Source organism: Paramormyrops kingsleyae, chromosome 4 (assembly GCF_048594095.1).
Source record: "Paramormyrops kingsleyae isolate MSU_618 chromosome 4, PKINGS_0.4, whole genome shotgun sequence".
Classification (NCBI taxonomy): Eukaryota; Metazoa; Chordata; class Actinopteri; order Osteoglossiformes; family Mormyridae; genus Paramormyrops; species Paramormyrops kingsleyae.
Window position 1 is genome coordinate 18509530 of NC_132800.1, and position 23014 is coordinate 18532543.

General features: G+C 43.0%; 3 protein-coding genes across 3 annotated transcripts; 1 reads left to right on the forward strand and 2 right to left on the reverse strand.

The window, feature by feature from the left end:
• Positions 1-308: 308 nt before the first annotated feature.
• On the reverse strand, positions 309-1527 carry sox32 (SRY-box transcription factor 32). The gene is made up of 2 exons (XM_023838895.2): positions 1199-1527; positions 309-980 (listed from the first exon to the last, which is right to left on the reverse strand). Exons 1-2 carry the CDS (start codon positions 1494-1496, stop codon positions 403-405), a joined length of 876 nt encoding a protein of 291 aa, XP_023694663.2. The 5' UTR covers positions 1497-1527; the 3' UTR covers positions 309-402.
• Positions 1528-10292: 8765 nt separating this feature from the next.
• On the reverse strand, positions 10293-13865 carry mrpl15 (mitochondrial ribosomal protein L15). The gene is made up of 5 exons (XM_023838893.2): positions 13315-13865; positions 12500-12657; positions 12213-12378; positions 11726-11849; positions 10293-11616 (listed from the first exon to the last, which is right to left on the reverse strand). The coding sequence occupies exons 1-5, from the start codon at positions 13417-13419 to the stop codon at positions 11279-11281; spliced, it is 891 nt and encodes a 296-aa protein (XP_023694661.2). The 5' UTR covers positions 13420-13865; the 3' UTR covers positions 10293-11278.
• A 519-nt stretch (positions 13866-14384) lies between these two features.
• On the forward strand, positions 14385-22003 carry lypla1 (lysophospholipase 1). Its single transcript, XM_023838894.2, has 9 exons — positions 14385-14766; positions 15282-15313; positions 15451-15516; positions 15843-15890; positions 16342-16412; positions 17097-17170; positions 18110-18211; positions 19298-19474; positions 21549-22003. Exons 1-9 carry the CDS (start codon positions 14698-14700, stop codon positions 21600-21602), a joined length of 693 nt encoding a protein of 230 aa, XP_023694662.2. The 5' UTR covers positions 14385-14697; the 3' UTR covers positions 21603-22003.
• Positions 22004-23014: the final 1011 nt, after the last annotated feature.

Below are 23014 nucleotides of genomic sequence, written 5' to 3' on the forward strand. Positions count from 1 at the left end.
CTTATTTGTAAGACTTCATTAACTATGACACCAACCCAAGAGCACTAGGAGAACCTCAGACGGCCAAATTACATGCAGCAGACTAACAGAGAAAACTGTAGACAGCAGAATAAGATATAGTTAGCTAACAAACATAGAAATCAGCCTCAAAAAACCCATTGAATATCCAGAATAGGGTCACAACGTTATTTATGAAAATGTAACACAGAATTAATGTACACCAAATAAATTAACCAGGCACCTATAGAGTCATTTAAAAAAAATGTAAAAAGACAATCAGAAAGACAAAAATGGCATTTGTTAGGTTTATTTATTTGTTTTGGCATTTTTGGTAACTCCAATAAATTAAATAAATAACAAAACTATGTGTAAAAAAAAAGGAATTAATCATTTCAGATTTCATTATGACAACAGGCCAAACTCTCGAAGACTGTTCTGGGTGTAATAACTTGCATCCATCGGTTCCGGTCCACATGCAGCCGGGCTGAGGTACTGTTCAAATTCGCTGGCGTCCAGATCCTGCAGCAGGTCCACCCGGACCTGCTCGAGGTAAAACTCCAGAGATGGGGTGCCTGCACACAGGTGACAGCCACAGGACTGCCACTCGCCCTGCTCGCCACAAGGGGGCGGCGCAGGGGCAGAAGGGTAAGGCGGGGGAGGGGAGGAGAGCTGCGCCGGGGGGGCGTAGAGCAGCTGGGCCTCCGTGGAGTAGTTTGGTGCACACTGGGCCATCCGCTGATGGTACTGAGTCTGGATCAGGTAGCTCAGGTCACAGGGACCCGAGATGAAGCCGTCGCAGTGCAGGGGGGCTGGCTGGGCACCTTCAGGTGGTGCCGCCCTGCTGCCCTTTTTAGCCTGCTTCCTCCGCCGGGGCCGGTATTTGTAGTTGGGGTGGTCGATGGTGTGCTGGACCCGCAGCCGCTCTGCCTCCTGCATGTACGGCCTCTTCTCCACCAGAGACATACCCTTCCAGGTTCGGCCTGCAGGGGGGGGACAAAAACACAGGTTTAAACTCCAGCTCCTTGCTCAGTACCCCAAATTCAATAGTATTTAAAGCATAATAATAAACTACATTATTATCAACGATTTCCCTACATCTCTGATTCACCATAAAAAGCAGCACAGTATTTATAGTATTAATTGCGGATTGCATATCATTAAATTTATGCTAAACTTTATTTTAAATCACGCAACTTACCGAGAATTTTGCTCAGATCGGTGTTTTCCAGGTCTGGGTTCAGCTGTGCCAAACGTCTCCGCTCTTCCTTGGTCCAAATGATGAAGGCGTTCAAGGGGCGCCGAACCCGCGGTTCCGGCTCGGGTTTGCCGTCCGGGCTGGAGCAGTTGGACTCGGAGTCCATTGAGATGGGGCTGCAGGACCCGTTGCTGGGAGACTTTGTCTCCATCCTAAGTTCCAGGCATTGCCCGCGATCGCTTGATAAGGTCGGGTTAGACGCGCTGAGGTCAAAGGTGGGGAGAACTCTATCAAAATACATGGCTGAGGGAGGGGTGTCGGCCGACCTTTAATTCCCTGAGGATCAGTAGCAGGCCGGTACAGATGAAGTCTGATTTTAAGCATCACGTTAACCAATGGGAAACAAGTAGGAGTGGATTTAAAGGTGTGAAAATTAAGCGTTGTCCCACCGCTGATAATTATTACCCCCCCCCCCCCCCCCATCCCCCGCCACCGCCATCCGTCCACGTTACGTGTGTCTTTAATCCACTGTGCACTGAGCGTCCATTTACTCTCAATACGTCCCGCAATAAAATCAATGCATCTAAAATAACACGTTTTGTTCCAGTGATTAAATCACCTATTTTCCTAAGCCCGACTTGTTGTACTTCATCTTTCCCAATGATAAAGTTGATGGAAACCATATATATTTATTATCTAAACCGCGACGTTGTATTTTACGTTGTACAACTACGTGTTTAAAAGACGAGAGTCTCTGCTGTTGTAGGCTACCTTTTGGAGGTAAGATTACAATGGTTGCTTACATAACACTCTTAAAAAGGTTAAGTTGACATTTCCTATGTATAATACAAATATGTCATTTTTGGTTTTCCGTTTGAGATTCAATATCTGTGCCTCGGTATGCTTTGTGTGCTTGGTTAGCCTACAAATGAACGGTAAAATGAGGGCAATATTTCTCTGATATTAACGATGCCCAACGGAAACGATTTAGCAAAATTGTCAGATCTAGTACCGCCCTGTATTGTTGAGCATATAGGATTTTCTCAATATATTTTACAAAGGATGTTTTTAAAAGTTCATTCAGCTGCCAGATGCAAACAGTAAGGGTGTTGTAAATTAGTACAGTACGCGGTGCTTTCAATGCACTGCTCCAGGAAATAATTCATGTAGACTAAATAAAACAGTGACCGTGTTACTGAGACAAAAAGTGGAATTGCATAAAATAATATACAATACAAAAAAGATCGATCGTGTTTCGTTTTCGTCTCAAGAAGTTGCACAATTATTACATCAAAATGAAACACTCAAATTGAGAATAAGTTATTTATAAATGCCTTAGATCTCAGTTCAGTTTTTATGTTAGATAACAAAGTGATCGAAATAATTCACTTTTCATATTACTGTACTAAAATGAAAAATTGTAATAAACTGGCAGTAATATTAAGAGCTAATTACAGCAATTCGGTCGCAATCATTTTATTTCCTTCTTTCCCATCTCTGCAACGAGTTTGCATTTTTGATTTAACCAATTTTTATGTAGGCCTATTTTTATTCACACCATGCACGCCTTCAGGTCAAAATGTTTATCCGCAAGGTCCCATTTTGCCGTGAAGCTATCTCTGTTTCGATCTCCCCGAAATCACATCGGGAACATAAGCGACCTGCTCAGTACAAATAACAGAAATCAATAGAAACAAAGAGGACTCCGGCGTCTCCGGAGATCAAAGCACCTGGTAGAACAGGTTATTCATTAATATAAAAAAAATCACAGGTCACAAGTCAGGTGTTGTCGGACTTTATCAAGCTTCGCTCAATCTGTTAAAACACATCTCAGCAAACATGATGAAGGGAGTTTTTTCTTCCTGTTTTTTTTACTGCGCCATTCCAACGGTGGACTTACAAATATTTATTTGGTACAAAAAGTATATCTCAAGACGTCAGAAGTTAACATTTTAAGAAGATATCGTTTCCAGATAAAGATTACATGATAAGTACGCAGCATTCTGCATTAGAATAAAGTTACTGGGATAGCCACAGAATATAGTAAATAGACACATGTACGCGCCTACATTAATTTCAACCATTTCGTCATTTTTTTCGGAGATATGATACGGCCGACCTCCTCCCCTCCTCTTCCCCTAGTTTTAATTTTTTAAAAACAAACCCTTTAGACATTGTGACCGAAGCCGTGTAAGGTTTTTCGGAGTGATAAGATTCCTGCAGGAACTCCAAAGGGTCAGGAAGGAAACCCTTTGGCTCTTAGGGGATTCCGCTAGTGCGGATTAACCGCGCGCTATTGCGGGGCTAAATGTGTATTCTTAAAAAACACGTTGTTTCCATTGCGCGGGCAGATCAGTACCGTAGTTATGGGTTTATAAATTTGTGCAAAGGTTTTGATGTTCGTGAAGCGCAATTGTATTTTTGACACTGGCATTTGTTTTTAAAAAAAAAACAAAACAGTGGCAGGAAACATCAATCTGAACAACCGAATTAAAGTTAACCCCAGGTCCTCCTCTGCTACCCGAGCTCATGTAAATTACTGTATGTACAGCAATATGCTAATGTCAACAAATTTATATAGGGCCTAACAAAAATCTTTACATAGCCTATTCACAGAATTAACGGATTTGTGAATATTTTGTGGATTATTATTGCACAATAACGTCCACAAATTGCAAGGAAAAATACAAATGCAGTCCGGAAAAGGATTAATAAAAATCATTAATAATATAAGTTAAAATCAATTAAAATGTCAAGATATATTACGCCTAATTATAAAAATACGCTGGTGTGTTTGCAAATGGTCTGTTTACTAGTCTGTATTTCCTTTGGTTTAAAGTTACTTTCAAGTGCTCAAACTACAGATATTGAATTTACAATATTTTGCTGACAGATACACTTCTTTCTGGTGGTTTTGAAAAAAACACATGCAAGTATGGGCTTATATATTTATATATCTGTTACGGGAAATGTAAATGTTATTATGCATTATTGTCCCGTGCGTTAACGTTGTCATGGTCTCTGTAAAGCCGTTTTTAAAACCTCGGATAATAGCTATTTCTTTTCTCTCTATTTTGAAACTGCGGCACAGTTTTGATTCGCCTTGAGTTTAGCGGAGAGACTAAGTTCAGCGCCGATATGAAGACCGCAAAACCGGCCTCAATACACACGCCCTGGGGGGGGCATCGCGGTGCATATTGGCCTGCACCTGCTTCGTGGCAGACGACCCCTCTCCAAGTATGACTTTAGGGCCTCACTATTCACAAAATCCATTGAGCAAATCGTTCACACCCGCCCCAAACAGACAGATCACTTCAAAATCGGACTCCGGTTAATTAAATAACGGAGTGATCAGAGGAGGTTTTTACCCCCTTTTTGAAAGTTATCCTTCATCAAAGTGGCGAAACGGGTCCAAGCGTCTCCTATGGGGAGGAAACATGCGCAAAACGTCCTGCAAGACGTGTCATAGCACAGGCATAATTAATCAATGGGATTACGCATGTTTATTTGACATCCTAATGATGTGAAACTAAGATAATCGAATTGAATGATCTTATTTTATACAAAACGCATAAAGGGAAAAAGAAAATGACGATTGCATTCTTGCATGAACTTACTCTGTGGACGTTTGTTTTGTCGTTTAAAGCGAATAAGACGGTGAAACGGTATTTTGTCGAAAATGTTGAATGGTGTTTAATGTCCATTAAGCACTAAGCATATTTAGCTACAGCAATGAGACCACAGACACGTTCCTCAAAACAGATCAATCCCCATTTTGGTTTAGAATTAACATGATTTTTCGGATTTTCATGCTTTTTATTTGGCCTGTTTTATGTGACCTTAATTGAAAATAAAACAAGATCATATTTTAGATAGCCTAAATAGGCTATTGTGAGCTTATTATAGAACATTTAGATGAAATGGTAGTGCATGTGATTAAGCATCGAAAACCCATTACCGCCGTTTTGTTTCGAATCATATCAAAACAGCTGCTTTTTAAATACGGAGTGATTGACTATGAGGATCTTGTTAAAAACTTTCCCGATTTTAATGGCTCTATGAGAAGATGGCCTGTCATTTGTTTTTTTGACACAGACACATTAAAGCGATATTCATCATATAAATTGAGTTCTAAATGAATAGCTTCACATGCTGTTAGAATTAAGGGCTGGAATCCACATCACCACATTAAACACACGCTAAATTTGCAGCCACGTTAAACGTGTTAATGGGGTTAATTAATTAGCTTGAACAACACAGCATGAATACAATAATGTTAGTTTCGGTTGAGTTTTTTGTGAATTAACAAACTATCGAAGACGTATCATTCTGCTATGGCGTATTCATATTGAGTGGTTTGTATTAGACGGGGCATAAAAATAACTCAGTAGGCCTAAGTATATTAAAGAATAGATCCATCCATTCATTTGGAATTTAGTACGATTCAATTTGACCATGCATGATTCTGCACATACGATTTATTTAAAATATTTCGTTTTTAAAATGTAATTTAATTTAATGGTTTGCTCGCAGATTAGGCTACGTAGAAAAAAAAGTCACCTAGTTGCCTAATCTCTGAAATGTTTAAGTATTGGTTTGTATTGTTCAGTGACGCAAGCATTTCAATGAAAGTCCAAACGGAGAGCATATCCCTCTTCTGAATGCCCATTATGTGTCCTAAATAGGGATTGTTTTCAGAAGTCTTCAAGTCACAATGTGCCATTGTATTGGACTGGGGATATATTAGATGGCTCTCTTGCTCTCCATGTTGTACCTGCAGTCTGTGGGACACCACAGGACCAAGGGGACCAAGAGACTTCACTTGCCCAGGGGATGGATATTTCTGCTGGGTTGGATATACTGGACTGCTCTCCTTTCTGGATGAAGAGGATAAAATCTGTAATCTGCAGATCTGCGGGAAAATAACTGGTCATTTTTTTCTTGGGATGGAGTGACTTTTTGCAAAAAAGAAAAAAATGAAATATTAATGGATTAGATTCACATGGACTGTTCTGTGCCCAAACATGTCATTTCTACCAGGTAATTGTTATTAACAGTGGAAATCAGAATCTGAATTACCTTTATTTGTCATGTACAGCCTGTGTACTAGAAATATTTTCAGGTGTAATCGGTCACGTAAAAGTAAAACGAAGTGGATGTCAAAAATAACATACGTGTTGTCATAGAGCAATAACCAACCAGCAACACAAGTAAGAACAAAATTGTGACGTTATGTTTGAAAACTGAACCACCACAAAGTGTCATTATTCATACTCTTACACATTATGTTGCAGGATTCCCTGTCTGAGATGGAGGTCAGCTGATCAAGCTGTGCTCCTCACTGTGTGCAAAATAACGTTTGCTATGTAGATCCCACATGTGTCCCATTTGAGTTTATCTGACATCCACACAGTGGTTCGTCAGTATTTTTTTTTTTTGGTCAGGCGGTAATCCAGACAGCTGCATTGTCCTCCGGGGTTGACGTGTGAACATATTGAGGGCCTCTCCTGCTCGCCAGAAATGGTGTGATTGTATTGGCCCAGCAGGCCACGGACGACATCTCAGTCTCTAACCAGACTCCATTCAATTCGACATCCCTCCCTAATCAGGTGTGTGTGTGTATGGGGAGGGGGGCTCACCCAGCCCCCCCCCTTCCCCACTCCCCCTACAGGTGTGGTCTCCTAGGGCTCTGATCGGCGGCTGAGAGGATTACAAGCCCCTCAGCATGGGGTCTGCTTAACGGGGGCTCATTAGCGGGACACAATGAAGCCCCCAACTCCTTGTGTAGGTAGGCTGTCAGCCTGCTTGTGCCCTGCCCACTCCTGGGCCTTCACAGCATGAGCCGGGACAGAAAACGACAGACACCTGACAGGCACATAACCTCCGCCCTTAACCAACAGACTCAGGACCCCAGACGGAACCTCTGAACTCCTCCAATGTGGACTGCACCCCGCCCCCCCATTTCCAAGTTTACTTCTGACACCCTTTATACCCCAGTGTTGAGGATTTAATGCACTCACTTCTCTTTAAACACTTACTTTGTTTAGAGAATTAATGCCCCCCCCCACCAATGAAGGGATTAATCAGACCAAAGGCACATCAACATTCAGTCCCATTATTTGCAAATAGTAGCTTGTATTCTGCTCTTGGGTCATAATGGAGCTCTAATCTGTATTTGGTGTTCAGCTTTGATGAGGTACTGTATTGACACAGCGGGTAGCTCCCCCCCCCCCCCCCCCCCCCCACACACACACACACACTCCATTCTATTCCAATCCACCTCAAGCCCTGATTTATCTTTCAGCTGATGAAAACACCCAGGAAGAACTGATGGAAGATCTGGCTCTTTTTCTTGTCGCTTTCCTTAGACGGGTGGGAAATGTCCAGTAATTGCGTTTTAATTATTAACTGGAATCAGTCTGCAGCATTAAAAACCTGCGAGACACCGTGGAATTGCTGCCGTCGTCTGAAAGGGAATCACGCAAAAATTATTCAATCTGGCCTTTCCGGCATCATTCTATATTAGATTAGATAGTGTGAAGTGTCCAGACAAATACATCAAATTATTCCGAACACATTGTGTTTGTTGTGAGGCTTATAAAGTCTTTCAGATCATTGCTGCCGGCCTCTGCTGACGAAATAAGAAAGTCTGTCACCCTGACCTAGGCTGGATTATATAATTAAACTTCCCTACTCATTCGAAGAAAAATGTTCTCTTTTATAGTTTTTTTTTCTTTTCTGGGGAAGAAATTAATTCCACACTCCTCTGAAAACATCTAAATGCATGTGTTCCTTCTTCATCTCTGTTCCAACAGTTCAAGACCTTATCCAGATACAAAAGGGCCCCTGTTTCTTTGTAGATAAGGACACCCACTCTCTCATAAACAATAATCCAGTAGTTTCTTTCCTGTGGTTTGATTTATTTAAAGCGTAAACGCTAAAAGGTTTCGAGCTGGTTCTCCCGCCAGGGGCTGGCATGTAAATAAATAGCAGCTACCAGTGTGCAGGTTCACAGCGGAGCCTGAGACACTCGATCTTACGAGGTCACGCAGGACTGCTGTTTTAACCTCTGAACTTCCATAAATAACCTGGTGAAAACAATCGCTTGTAGAGACCTACCAAACACACAGTGACACGCTGACACCCCAGAGCAGATGCAGAAGTAACGGATAAGTCTGGAAAACCCCAACTGTGAATGATATATTTGAGCCATCTCCCCAGGTTTAGGGGACATTGATGACCAAGAGGAAACAAAGATCCAAAAGAATTTGCAATGCATGGCCTTAAGGGAACGTATGTTAAATAAACAATAATAATTACCGTCTGTTTTTGCAGTTTTTTTTTCATTTACAGTTATGCATTTTTATAACTATTTAAAAGTAAAGTTAACTCTGTTAAGTAAAATCATTTAAAAGTCAAAATATATACATTATAATAATACCCTGGTCATTATAATAATGCATGGTCATTTTGACTTTTTTTTGTTGTTTATTGGTATTGAATAGACAATGTTTGTTCCACCATTTCTGCTGCTGTATTACTCCGTGTTTATATACAGTACCAGGCAAAAGTCGGGACACACGTCTTTTAATGCATGTCACTCTTTTAGCTGTTATTCACCTTATAGTAAAAGGCCACAAGGTAATGAAATAATACATATCTAATACTGTAACAAGCAAGAGAAGTGTTCAATATCTCAACATTGTCTCAGATTGTAGCCTCTTCAGAACAGCCCCGTCTCGCTCTGATGACAGCGCTGCAGACTCTTGGCGCTCTTTTCACCAGCTTCCAGACATAACCACCTGAGATGCTTCTCCAATAGTCCTGAAGGAGTTTCCACAAGTTCTGTACCCAAGTCGGCTACCTTGCTCTTATTCTCCAATGCAACGCATGCCAAAGCAGCTCTATAGGGTTTAGGTTTGGGGGGGTTGTGGGGGCCAGGTCATCTGTCACAGCACTCCATCTCTTTCCTTGTTCACAAGATGATACAGTACTTACATCACCTCAAAGGTGCACTTAGGGTCATTATCTTGTTGGAAAAACAAATGATTTTAAATAGGTATGGCCAGGTTCTGTACATAATGCACTATGTATATAAACCCCTGTGTCCAGCCCCCGTTTTGCACTGTCCTGTGTTTTGTACACTTTAAGTACCGTGCAAACCCTCCCCTCGCCACTTGCTGCTGGTAAGTTACCCATGGTCCTGGGGGGGGGGGGGGGGGGTTCTCTTCCATGCCGCTCTAAACCAGTGAAAGGATGGCATGAAAATAAAGCCCACTTGAATTGACATCTAATTACGAAGGTAAATGAATTGAGTTCCGTATTTTGGCATTTGCACTGACTATCCTGTAGGGGTCGCTGTGAGTAAAATCACTGTGAAATCAGGAAGACGGTGGCAGTGAGAACTACGTGTACCAGTTTACACAATGACTGCAGCCAGCGCACACACCAACATATGCTTCCTTTGATAAAGGTCCCCGTCGTACAAACTTCATTTCTACGGCCACATCTCTGTAAACAATACTGTCGTTAAATACTGCTCTATTAATAGCAAGCGCGCCAAGTATAAGCATACCCCATTTCATATATATATATATATATATATATATATATATATATATATATATATATATATATATATATATATATATACACACACACAGCGCAGGAGAAGCATACAATTCATTTTCTGAGTGCTTCATTCTACCCTTAAACAGGGGTAATTGCATGTGTAGGTTTTGCAAGTAACATTTCAACACATTCCTTTTATCGGGAGCAGGCTGACCTGTAGTGCAGCTCAAACATATTATCCATTTAACATTTAAGGAAAACCCTTGAGAAAATGAATATAATAGAAATAATCTACGCCCTGTGCAATTAATGTCATACAGAATGTAATAAATGGCAAGTTATTGTTGGGAATAACAGTGAATATCAGATAATCACTACCTTAATTACTCACCCAGGTTAAAAGCAATCTACAAATAGCTATTTGTTTGTTTCTTTGTGTATAATGGCTGACAGACATTTACTTAGGGAAGTCCTCCTGGTCTGAGATGCTTTTAATCCGGCCTTAACACACAGAAACACAGACACGGCACATTTATGTTCTTTTATTTTCCACTTGCCCCACAACAAAGTTGCAGGTTAAATGGTGGCTTGACAAGCAAACATGTCCACAGCATTAGGTAAACACTGTTTTCAAAAGATGATTATGGGGGAACATGTAACCTTGAGAATGAAAAAAGTAAGAGATAGGTCAATCTAGAGTTTCGGCCCATTCAAGAAATTTACGGCATTTATCCAACATCAGACCTTATCCAGTCGGGACGCAGTATGGAATTCCAAGAATGGTCTGACAATCTCTCTCAAAACAGCAAGTATGGCTCCTCTCCCGCCTCCCCAAGTGCCAACACTGAACATTCCTAGCATTCTTTTATCATTGTGCTCAGAGAAATAAAAAATGCCTGGTATCTGATCCGGATTTCACGGGGTAATCTGGCAGGCTGGCGTTCCTGGGCCCCTGACTGAACCCAAAACCCCAGCCAGGACGCAGCTGCTAATGACTAATCCCACGTTCTCCCCCTGATGGCTCAGACGCGTGGAGCCCCCCATAAGGCATCTGTTTCCTGTTTTCAGTCGGGATCACTCGCCTTGCCTCACTTCCCTTTCACCTGCGGTGAGTCCTGTTCCTTCCGTCTCTGTGGCGACCAAACAGGGAGCGAGTTGTCTTTGGCTAAGATGCTCAATAGCACAGCCAGGGCCGATGGGAAATATCTAACACATGATACGACCAAATCAAAGACAAGCCACAGATCTAATGTCCATCTCCCCACTGCCTGTACCAAAAACTCACCTCCCATCCCAAAGTGCTGCAAATCACATCAAACCTACCACTTATTATTGTTACCTTTATCAATTTAATTGCATAACTTAATTCTGGATAACGGCTACACCTGCAAAACATTTCCTCCAGCTGGCAATAACAGTTCGACGCAGTAGCTGAAATGCGATTCCAGGACACGTGGTTTACAGTGCTGTAATTACAACCCACGATCATCCTCGTTAACGCCTCCAGTTCCACTACGAGCCATAATAACGGAGGAGCTTCTCGTCTGTCGGCTTGAGGATCTTCCGTTCGGCCATGTTGACGACCCAACCGGGAGCGAGTCCAAAGAAGATCTGCCGACAGTCCTTCCTCATGGAGAGCATGTGGAAAAGCTCGTCTTTGGAGATGTCTGGCAGAACGTAGCCATACTTCTGGGCCAGTTCTTGCCTGGCCCTCTCCACCTCCTCCGGATCGGACAGGTAGCCACGGTTTTCCGCTCCGGTGTAATATCTGACCATGTCTTCGCCGGGAAGCATCCTCTTGGGAATTGGTTGGCCGGACAGGAAAAACGGCACAGGCTTGCAGAGGATCGCTGTAATATGGAAACGACGAACACACACCAAGTTCAATGGAAGTTAGCATCGAGGCTTCAACATTAGCGTGGGAATTCATGCTGCTTGAGGCACCCAGTGGACACTCACTGAGACTCCTGAAATCGTAAAATCCCGTTGTAATGACTCCCCCGTTCCGCTCAATAGCCGCTACCGCTCCCTCGGTAGCCCTCTGGACCTCGATGTTGATCTTTGCCGAAAAGATGTCAGCACCCTGAAACCACACGCAAAAATTACACAGAGTACATTTTCTGAAGAAGCTTTCACATGACAAGACAACGTCAGAGCCATTCCAGGCAGTGAAGAGGAGGAATGGAAGAAAAGTGCCAAGCAGACCACCTAGGGTTGGATATCACTGAAGTATGATTAAATACTGCCACCTAGAGGACATCTTTATTATTGCTCATTACTAATAATCCAACATCCATCAATGCAACATTCAGATTATATATTAAAATAGCAGAATAACTGCAAAGAAGCATATTTTAATCTTTGTAGCTATTACCATACATTACCTGTGAAACATACCCATTATGAACAGTACCGTATATCTGCATATACAGAGAGAGCTCCTCACCTCCTCCACCAAATGGACTCCATAGTCCCTCTTCAGAGGCTGCACAGTCACACCTCTGCCGTTTACCAACTGGGTGAGGTCGATGGGCTGGGAGGTGTCCACTCTACCCAGATCTATCAAGTACTGAAGTCTTCTCAGGCTCAATGGCTGGTATTGTGGTCTCAGACTAGAAAATAAAATTAAGCAGGATGGGAGGCTTTACCCTGCTAATAACTACTAATTTAAAGCAATAATAAAATAAACCCAATGATTATTAACGTCACAGAAAGAGGCTTTTGCTCAGGTACCTGTGGCCTTCGTTGTATCCATATTTGGGGATAGCGAGGTAAAAGGGCGTCTGTCCCCCCTCGAAGCCCAGGCGCGGTCGATTTCCGCGCTGGCGCTCCCCCTTGTGGCCGCGACCGCTTTTGTTTCCTCCGTGTGCGCCTCTTCCACGCCGCCTTTCCTACAAAATGTGCTTTTATCGAACGCTACACTTTTATGTTCAAAAAAAAAAACTTAACATGTTACAATTTCCGGCTCATGCACAACAGCAGCTGGAAGCATGCGTTTTCACAATGCCAAAAAGAGATGCGGTGCTTATTGAAGGCAATCGATCCGCCTGATTTAGCCCTAATTAATGAAAGATTAATAAATCTATTTTCATTAAATGTATACTCAGGGATAGGCCCAAGTAAAATACGACCCAAAAGGACATCTGAATAGAATACGTTAAAAATGAACAAAATATATTGTTTCAATATATAGTTAACATTGTACTGCTATGGCAATACACACCCTCTAAAAACAATGTAACAAAATATAAACTTAGATTACAAAAACAGTCATTGCAAGATAAATTCCCCTCCCTACTACTTATTAAATTGTCTTTTTATCTTCATATAATATTTACTTACTAAAGGGTAGCAAAACCTATCTCAGCCATACATTGAAACGTATGGGTTCACGTTATATCAACAATGAAAGAGAGCCATGCATAACAAATTAATGTAACGATCTAAACATCTGAACATTTATTCTAATCAATCCCCAAAAAGCAGTAGCTCCAGGTATCTGAAGAACCTTTCCGAGGTCAGCAGGTAGCAGACTCTCGCAAACTTACAGTTTTCCGTGCTCCGGGGTTTGGCCTGAGATTTGCTAGACTTATTCGAGGAAGATTTCTTAAAATGTCAATTGCTTTTCCTCCCGTTGTCTTTGACGCAGACATAGCTGAGGATGCAGCAGTTTATTTCGTAGTATTATGCTACTGCAATAACCAAGGGCAAGTGTCGTAAAAACACCGCCTAGCCATGCGGCATCGACCGGAAGTTTCACTTTACGGTAGTGACGACACGGAAGTCGTGTGTTAGTACAGTATACAGTACGTTAGTACAAAAAATATCAATTAATTCTGGGATGGTCTTTATTTTACACTGTATTATTCTGAACTCGCAATTACCACATTGTTTATAGCGCACAGAAAAAGTAAGCGACTTTACATGATGCGTATGTCTGCTGGGCAGGTTTAATCATTCAGTCAATTTCCAGGGAGACACCCATAACATAATACATAATGAAACAGCTGCTGTCCGTCTTTGCTGCTTCAATTATTTTAAGTAATTTAATTCAAATTCAAGTCAAGTAACGTGAAAAACCACATTTCAGCATACTGAGAGACTAAACGGTTAGCGTCACAATTAATGATTATTCCAGTCTAATTTATCGATAGCTAAGTTTGGATTTTGACTTAATAATGTGTCTGGAAATGGTAATATCCAGAGACATTAACACATCCAGAGGGACTTTGTACAGTAGGGACGTGTTTTACAGTTTTGCTCCTGATTGGGTCGCGTCTGCCGTGGCCTCTTCCCTTCACGGCCGTGATGTATAGACCCAATTAATTAGATTTAATTAGCTCACCGCAGTTCCCGGGGACATGCGGTACATTCCCATTACAGCACGCAGATTCAAATATACGCATACATAGTATGAGGCAGTCCAGAAACCCAGTAGTGCAACCTGAGTCTTTTTGAATTTGACCTACACAATTCAAGGTCTTAAACAGTTCACACATGTACTGTATTTAAAGAGTGGTTACAAACTAACTGAGAGTATTCGGCTGGGATTTGATTGACAGTCTGATTCACCAAACGATAGGCCGGATTCCCACAGAGGGAAATCCGTTACCCAATCGATGCGCGGCGGAGGCGGGATTTCCGAAAAACCGTGTCAGTGGCCATAAGCAGCTCGCGTCGGGCTTGTTACGGATGCCTCCTCTTTTACCTTAAACCTGACAGCGCGGTACGGGCAGCACGGACGGGCAGTCGGCTGTCTGATCCTTGCACATTAAGCGACAAACCAGGCGTCGATATATGAAGGAATCTGTCGGCCAATGAGTAACAGAGATCGGACGTAAAAGGAAAGAGGAATAAGGTGTCCAGGTTCCCTTCATCAGCTGTGATATATCGGTATTTCTCTTGTTGGATGTCAGCCTCCAGCGTGTTGTATGTGCGGTAACAACATGTCAGCGCCGCTTCCTGCCATCGTACCGGCCGCTCGGAAAGCCACCGCGGCGGTAAGTCGGTGCACCAAGCGTCGGTGATGGTTTGCGCAGGACGGGGGTGGAGGGAGCGGGGGGGTGGTGGGTATTAACTTGCACTAAATATTGACTCGCTGATCGCCCTAGCTTCCGGCGTACCGATACATCCGAAGCAATTTTTGCTTCAAATGATGTTGTAATGTTTCTCACAATAATGTTACGATTAAAAAAAAAATATTTATAAGGCTACATTGAATTGCAAAACTAAAATGCGGCTAAAAATGGCCATTAGGTGCAGCCAGATGCTGTATTAAAGTAGTTTTGTGTTGGAGGTTTTTCGATTGCGGCATCAAGTTTATTGTGAAAGGACTGCTTGGAAAGTTGCAGCTGTAATATTGCATCCAGTTTATTGGTTCTTTGTTGATTACCAGCCAGCTTTTGCATTATCTGCTGCTGGATGTATAAACAGATCCCAAATTCCTGTTCCAATTAAATGAAGAACATACAGATTCAAATATGGATGCATTACTTTTGTAATTTTTTTTCTGTAGGTAATATTTCTCCATGGACTTGGAGATACTGGGTAGGTGTATTACCTCTCCATCTAGACTTGTCTCTATTCGTAATGTCTTTACTTCATTTGAATTTTAGCACCCTTTACAGGAGGAATGTTCGTTTTCTGTAATCATGTTTCTCCCAAACCCAATTCCCAAACGTCAGGCATGGATGGGCGGAGGCTTTTGCTGGAATCAGGACCCCCCACGTCAAATACATTTGCCCCCATGCGTAAGTCCTGTTTAAATATCGCCCTTCGCTTCAGTTTTTTGGTGACGCCCAGATGATATCAGTATATACGGCAAGTCAGTGGATCCAAAAAGCATCCTGGGACAGAGTTCAAACTCTTGCAGTCAATGTGCGTTATTCAGAACCACTATAGTTAATGGCATTCCTGATTGCAATCTGAGTGTGAGGTTCTTTGCTGCCTAGGAAGCAAGTTAAGGTGATTCAGGAGATATCTCTTAGACTTGATGAATCATTTGAGATATATGAACATCTAGGATGTCTTCTACATGAATGACATGATCTCTCTTTCACCATACTCCACTATGTAGGCCACTCATGCCAGTCACGTTGAACATGAAGATGACGATGCCTTCTTGGTAAGCTCATTCCTTAGTATCTTCTTGAATTCACACAGTTTCGGCGAGCCTGTGGTTAATCTGCGTGCTTCCAAGTCACATTAACAAGTGATTTATTTCTTAAAAGTTACATTTTTTTTTCCTTTATCCCGACACTTTTATCCAATCAACTTACAATAAAGGGAAAGGTTACAATTTATCTGTGTTCCCTGAGATATGGACCCACCACCTTTGCGTTGTGGGCGAAATGCTCTGCTTGTTGAACTGTAGATACCAGCCAGTTTAGAGAGCGTCTCATTTGGTTATCAATTGCACATTGAAGGGATGGGTAGCAAATATTGGGTTTTACTTTTATCTCTGGAGTCTCAGTCACTTTCAGAGGTTACAAAAATTGGGTATTTTCCTTAAAATACCCTTCCAACACTGCATTGTGTACTCTGTGCATGAAAAGTGTCTTCTTTTTTCTTCGAAGGTTTGATATAATTGGTCTTAGTCCAGATGCAGAAGAAGATGAATCAGGCATTAAACAAGCAGCAGAAAACAGTAGGTTTATCCCCTGCTCCATGATTGTGACTTAAGTGTAGGTCATGTGATCCTTGGAGCTCTGATCTGATTGGCTGCATGTTGTTTACACACATATGTAACAAAACATGACTGTGACACACTGAACAGTTCAAATGAGTCTAACAAGGAATTTTTATTAATTTTGTCTAATTACAGATAATAGATGGGGGAAAAAAAACAATGCTTCTTGGTAGAAATATAAAATATTGTTGGTGTTTGTTAAAAAACACTTTCTTTATTATGATGACAAATGAAGATCTGTGACTTTGGAGGCCAGTAATGCTGAAATCCTATTTCCAAGGGGATCACAGACCTTTTCTCAAAACCATAGAAAAGGCATGAAATCGCCAGTTTATGATTGACCCTTTTGAGGCAATGTCAGCAGAATGGTTTAAGTTTAAATTAAAGCATATTTGTTTGCCTGACTTTCATCAGACATTCAACCTAGAACAGAGTCTCTCAGCCCCAGCCCTTTGGGGCCCCCAGAGGGTCCACATCTCTGCTCCTGCCAAATTCCCAACCAATCAGGAACTCTGAATACCAGGTACAAGTGTGCTGGGACCTGGGAGGGAGCAAAAATGTGGATGTCTGGGGCCCCCCAAGGGGGGCTTGAGAATCACTGCCCTAGAATATATTCCCACTGCGATCTGTGTGCTTTTGCAGTAAAGTCGCTGATAGACCAGGAGGTTAAGAACGGCATCCCTGCCCACCGGATAATCCTGGGCGGATTCTCGCAGGTACCGTCAATCTCTGAGCCGGGCTTCCTCGTCCGCTACTTCCCCTGCCTCATCAAGAGGAAGGAGAAACTGGGCTTGCTGTCAGCTCATGTGTAACATCTGAGGTCTGAGAATTCATGCCAAGCTGAATGCCTCACCCACAAATAAAAGCCTCAGGCGTTATTCACTGATGGGGGAAGTATTAAATATTAAACCACACTGTACAACTTAACTGAGATGCATTCAGCAATAAAGGATGATGTGTCTTCCGGCTCTATCCAGGACATACACAGAAATAATCTTTGTTTTGTACAGGGTTTATATTAGTAGTACATCAAATAACAGTATGGGTACTACAAGCTTTGTGTTGAATGGCCATTTGTATCCAATGGTTTTAAAATCAAGCAATTATCTTGCGCTTAAAAGTATGAGTTTTTAGAATGAGATGCATTTTGCTTGTGAGTTTCCTGTGTAATGTGTCCGGCCGCCTGATTGGTTAACGAGGATCAATTACGCTAAGTCCGATAGCTAAATGTTTTGTGGTTGGAGGATGATGAGGGTGATGAGGCAGAACCATTGAAGTGTCTGGGTGTACAGCAGGGATGAGTGACTCATATCAGGGCTGATAAGTGACAGCGTGTAAAGTACTAATGCATACTGTGTAAATGCTGGCTAGGCGGAGTGCTTGTGGGGTTCTGGAAAATTCTAGTAGATTCTGGGATTGGACCTTCTAATAATTTATTCATGTTCTGTGACACTCCATTAATTTAGGTTGAAATATATCATTATTTTTTATTAACTTTATTAAAATTCTGTTTTGGGAAATATTACCATTTTTGGGCACATTTGGAGAATCGTTCCGACAGCACGTGTATGCTAGCTAATTAGCAATGTACCAAAGAGAGATGGAGTTATTTACAAGTGCGCCGCCTTTTGTTCTGTGTGTTTCTGTGTGGCCAGGGGGGGGCGCTGTCCCTCTACACGGCTCTGACGTCCCAGCAGAAGCTGGCTGGCGTGGTGGCGCTCAGCTGCTGGCTTCCTCTGCGTGGCTCCTTCCCGCAGGTACTCCGCTCACGCTCAGTGATGGCCACACGGCCTGGCCCCGCCCACACGGACTGGCCCCGCCCACACGACATGGCCCCACCCACACATATGTCATCATCAACCGTCCCCGTTAAGGTGGCCTGTCAGGGTTCGGGCTTGAGCCTTGGGGGAACCACGGATCAGGATGACTTCACTGAATAATCATTACTGTTTCACTGTATATAAATGCGTTGCATCGTTGTATCTGAAATGATATGTTAAAAACCTGTGAAAGATTGGAGACCCTCTCCCCCCCCCCCCCCCCAACCCCCCCTGTCACATGCAGACTGTCACAGCTGCTGGGAATGAATGCATTCCCTGTTAACTGTTAACGTGCTTTTTCTCTGGCATACTTGATCTGACGCGTACTGCAAAGAGCGTCTAGTTACCGGGCGGGGTTTCTAGCTCATTGTGGTTTTCCACTGCAGATGGGTCGTCTCGGTAAAGGCGATGCTGGGTTTGGAGACCGACAGTGACGTAAAACCGAAGAAGAACTTATTTACAGTGTACACACTTTTTTATAAGGAGGAGGTTGGAAATTTACAGTTTCCGAGTTATCGAGAATGCATTAATACATCGTGATAATATATAGAATATTCCCTTTTTCTTCCAGATAATTCATGAGCTGAACATCAATATCCCCGTTCATTTTAACCAATCAGATGCTGGCAATGCAGCCAGCTGGGTTTGGTCACATTTCCCGCCTGCGAGTAAGCAGGGCCCCTGTCACCCCGGTACGACTTGCATGCGTTACAATGGAAAGCTGCCAGTTCGCAGTACGGCTCGATTCCTGGTGGCAGTGGAAAAGCGCGATTAGTGTCACACGTTTCAGAGAATTGAAGCATGATTCTCCGCTCAAAAACATTTCCACTTTTATTTATTTATCACTCTTTTATCCAAATCGACGCTCAGCTGAAGGCGGGGTCAGGCAGTCCCAGCAGCAAATGGGGTTAAGCGCCTCGCTCAAGAGCCCAATTCTGAAATCGCTGGGCTGACTTTGGGATTTGAATCGGCAACCTTACGGTGACGGGCACGGAGTGCTAACCCGCTTCTAACCTCACGCAGGGTGCGACGGGCAGCGCCAACAAGGACACGCAGATCCTCCAGTGCCACGGGGAAGCTGACATGCTGGTGCCACTCGTCTTCGGCTGTCTGACGGTGGAGAAGCTGAAGAGCTTCCTCAACCCGGCCAATGTGCACTTTAAAACCTACCCAGGAATGCAGCATGGGTCCTGTCCGCAGGTCAGTGAGCTCTGGAAGCAGGTGGTTGCACATCAGTTAGATTCTCATTTATTTAGCAGTCGTTTTAACCAAAGTGATGTGCAGCTGAGAAAGCAGGGCCAGCTAGTATCTGGAGCAACTGGGATTATGGATCTTGCTGAAGAACCCAAGCAGGGATGTGAACAAACAACCTTCTGATCACAGGATCAGAGTCCTAACCCACAGAGCCACACACCAGCCCTGTGTATACTATATGGACAAACGTAATGGAACATCTGGCCACCTATAGGAAGTTTTGACATCCCTTTCGAAATCCCTAGACATCAATCCGGAGTTGGTCCCCCCCTTTGCAGCTATTTCATCCGCCACTCTTCTGGGAAGGCTATCCACAAGCTTTTGAATGCGTCTGTGGGAATTTTTGCCCATTCATCCAGAAGGGCCTTCCTCAAACTGTTCCCACAAAGTTGGAAGCATGGAATTGTTCAAAATGTCTTTGTATACTTAGGCATTAAGAGTTCCCTTCACTGGAACTAAGGGGCCTAGCCGAACCCCTGAAAAATAACCCCATACTATTATCCCTCCTCCACCAAACTTTACAGATGGCACAATGCAGTCAGGCAGGTAATGTTCTCCTGGCATCTGCCAAACTCGTCCATCAGACTGCCAGACAGAGAAGTGTGACTCATCACTCCAGTACTTCGGAGTCCAGTGGCAGCGTGCTTTACACCAGTGGTCCCCAACCTTTTTGCCACCACGGACTGGTTGTATTCCGTTAACATTTCCGCAGACCGGGGAGGGGAGGGGAGGGCATGTTAAGAGACATGCGGAGACGTGTAATGGTCCCCAACCCTTTTTGCACCATGAACCAATTTCATGTAAAACAATATTTTCATGGACCGGTATAGAAACAACTGAAAACAAAGTGCATAAAAATACAACTCAGCATCCCGCTGAATTAGCAGGAGCCCTGAGCTTGTTTCCCTCTTACCCTGGTTCCATCTGGGGGTAACGGGAGACAATGTCACCCGAAGTGTGGTACTTATGTCCAGTCTACTCCGTAATTTGATTTTGGTCACTGTCACTGCAGAGAATCCCGCTTGACAATGATAGGTTGTTGGAAATGGAAGCAAGGCATTCAGTGCTTTTTTTTTTTGGCAATCTCTGGATATTCTGCCTTGATCTTTATCCAGAACACTGGCAGAGTTGTTGTTTGAAACCATACTTTTAATGAGGTGCACAATATTTAACTAATCACCAAGTGCGTCGCTCTATCGCCCCCTATGAGCCACAGACGGAAGTGTCTTCCAAAATAAAACCGCCTCTGTTATCCGTTCGCCGTGGCCCGGTGGTTGGGGACCCCTGCTTTACACCCCTCTACCCGACACTTGGCGTTGCGCTTGGTGATGTGAGGCTTGCTTGCAGTTGATCTGCCATGGAAGCCGATTCCATGAAGCTCCCAGAGTGCAGTTTTTGTTCTTGGGTTAATGTCAGAGGAAGTTTGGAACTCTGCAGTTACTGAGTCAGAGTGTTGGCGACCGTACACACTATGCACCTCAGCGCTCAGGGACCCCGCTCCGTTACTTTACGTAGTCTGCCATTTTGTGAGTAATACTACTTACAGTTGAATATCTAGCAGGAAAGAAATTTCACAAACTGACTTATTACAAAGGTGGCATGACGGAATCACACTTGAATGCATTGAGCTCTTCAGAACAACTCATCATTTCACAAATGTTTGTAAACCTGACTGCATGGCTGGGTGCTTGATTTTATACACATGTGGCAAAGGGTCTGAAAGAAACACCTGAATTCAACGATTAAGAGGTGTGTCCCAATATTTTTGTCCACATAGTATATATATGTACATTTATTTAGCATTTAGTTTTATGTAACGCAACTTAAACTTGAGAAAGCAGGGTCAGACGGCAAACCAGGGCAACTGGGGCTTAAGTGCCTTGCTCAAGGGCCCAAGTGGGATTTGAACCAACAACCTTCCAGTGATGGTCCCAGAATCTCAACTCTGAGCAACGCACAATCCTGCTGGTTTTCCAGGATTGTTGGGTATCTTTATCTCACCACAACACCCTTCTTGCAGGAGATGATGGACATCAAGCAGTTCATCGAGAAGCAGCTCCCTCCGATCAGCTGATCTCATGACGTCGGCCTTCGAACGCACACCAGCACAAACTCGGGCTGAAAGCTGAGTCCTCTAAGCTCTTAGGTCCGTCGCGTGGCTAAGACAAGCTAACGTCGCTGAACGGTAGACACACCACCATCCCCACAGCAGAGTCTTAGCCCAGGAGACGCTGTGGGATTCAGCATCTGGCTCAGTCCTTTATGAAACTTCCACAGTCACAGCGAGAGCGACGGGGACCCAGAACTTCAGCACCTACATGGCTAGTGTTGTGTTCTAACTCTTGTGGAAATAGCTGTTTATCACGAAAAAGCCATTTCCTCTTGGTAAAGATGCGTTTGGATGTTTAATGAAATCCATTATGGAAATGCTACTTATTTGAATTAAATGGATTTACAATAAATTATGCTATAAGACCTTGTGTTTGCAATATGTCATTAAATGCTGATCAAAACAGTGTATAGCAAAATCCATTTTAAATGGACCGGGGGCTGATAATTTTAAATTGTATTAAGGATGTCATTTTAGGCTCTCTCGCTCCTTACTGAGCTTCGTATTTCATGTTCCGGTCACGGATCTGGTCACAAGTTCACAGAACCTGCATTAATCGATATTAAAGCCCGAATCGAATGTTAAATATAGGTATTAACGTTTAGCTTCTGTATCGATTACTTCTCCTTATACGTTGTCATATTATCTTGCGTAGACGTCATACTCTTGCATGTATTTATTTTTCCTCCTTATATCAGAGCAAACCTGTACAGCATCTTCATTAACAGGAGGGGGCGCTGTCTTAAGTTGTGATTTGTAACATGCTGTGACTTTTTAATTTTATCACGGCTTTCACCAGGGGAGTGGGTTTGGATTCAACATTAATAGAGACCGAATCAGGCCGGAACCCCCCGCTCTCCTAAATACGCACGGAACTCCTACAATATTAAGAGACATATCCATACCGTCCATAGCCAAATATACACCCTTGGCTTCCACTTTGACGGCAATGGGGTCTTTTCATCGAAACTAATTTAGAAAAAAGACGTCAACCATGTCGATTGAAAAATATTTGCATGGCGGTGGCACTATAAGACGTACTAACTGGTAAAGCCAATGACCATATTGAGGGAATGTGGGGTTTCACCATCGCGATAATTATTATAATTATGCAATAATTATTGTTATTATTATCATTATACTAGTTGTATTACTCGTAGTGCTTTAAGTGGGGAAAAAGAGGTACGGGTACTCCCCTTTGTTACTCAGTACCAGCCAAAATTGAGAGGTGCCAGCTAGGGTACTCTCATAGATATAATATTATATCTATGGGGTACTCTGATGAGAAATACAGAGAGGTGTTGTTATGGGGTATCGGTGAGTACCGGACCACCTCAAGCACCGTACTTCATTTTCAATAGCAGGTAACGGAAGGG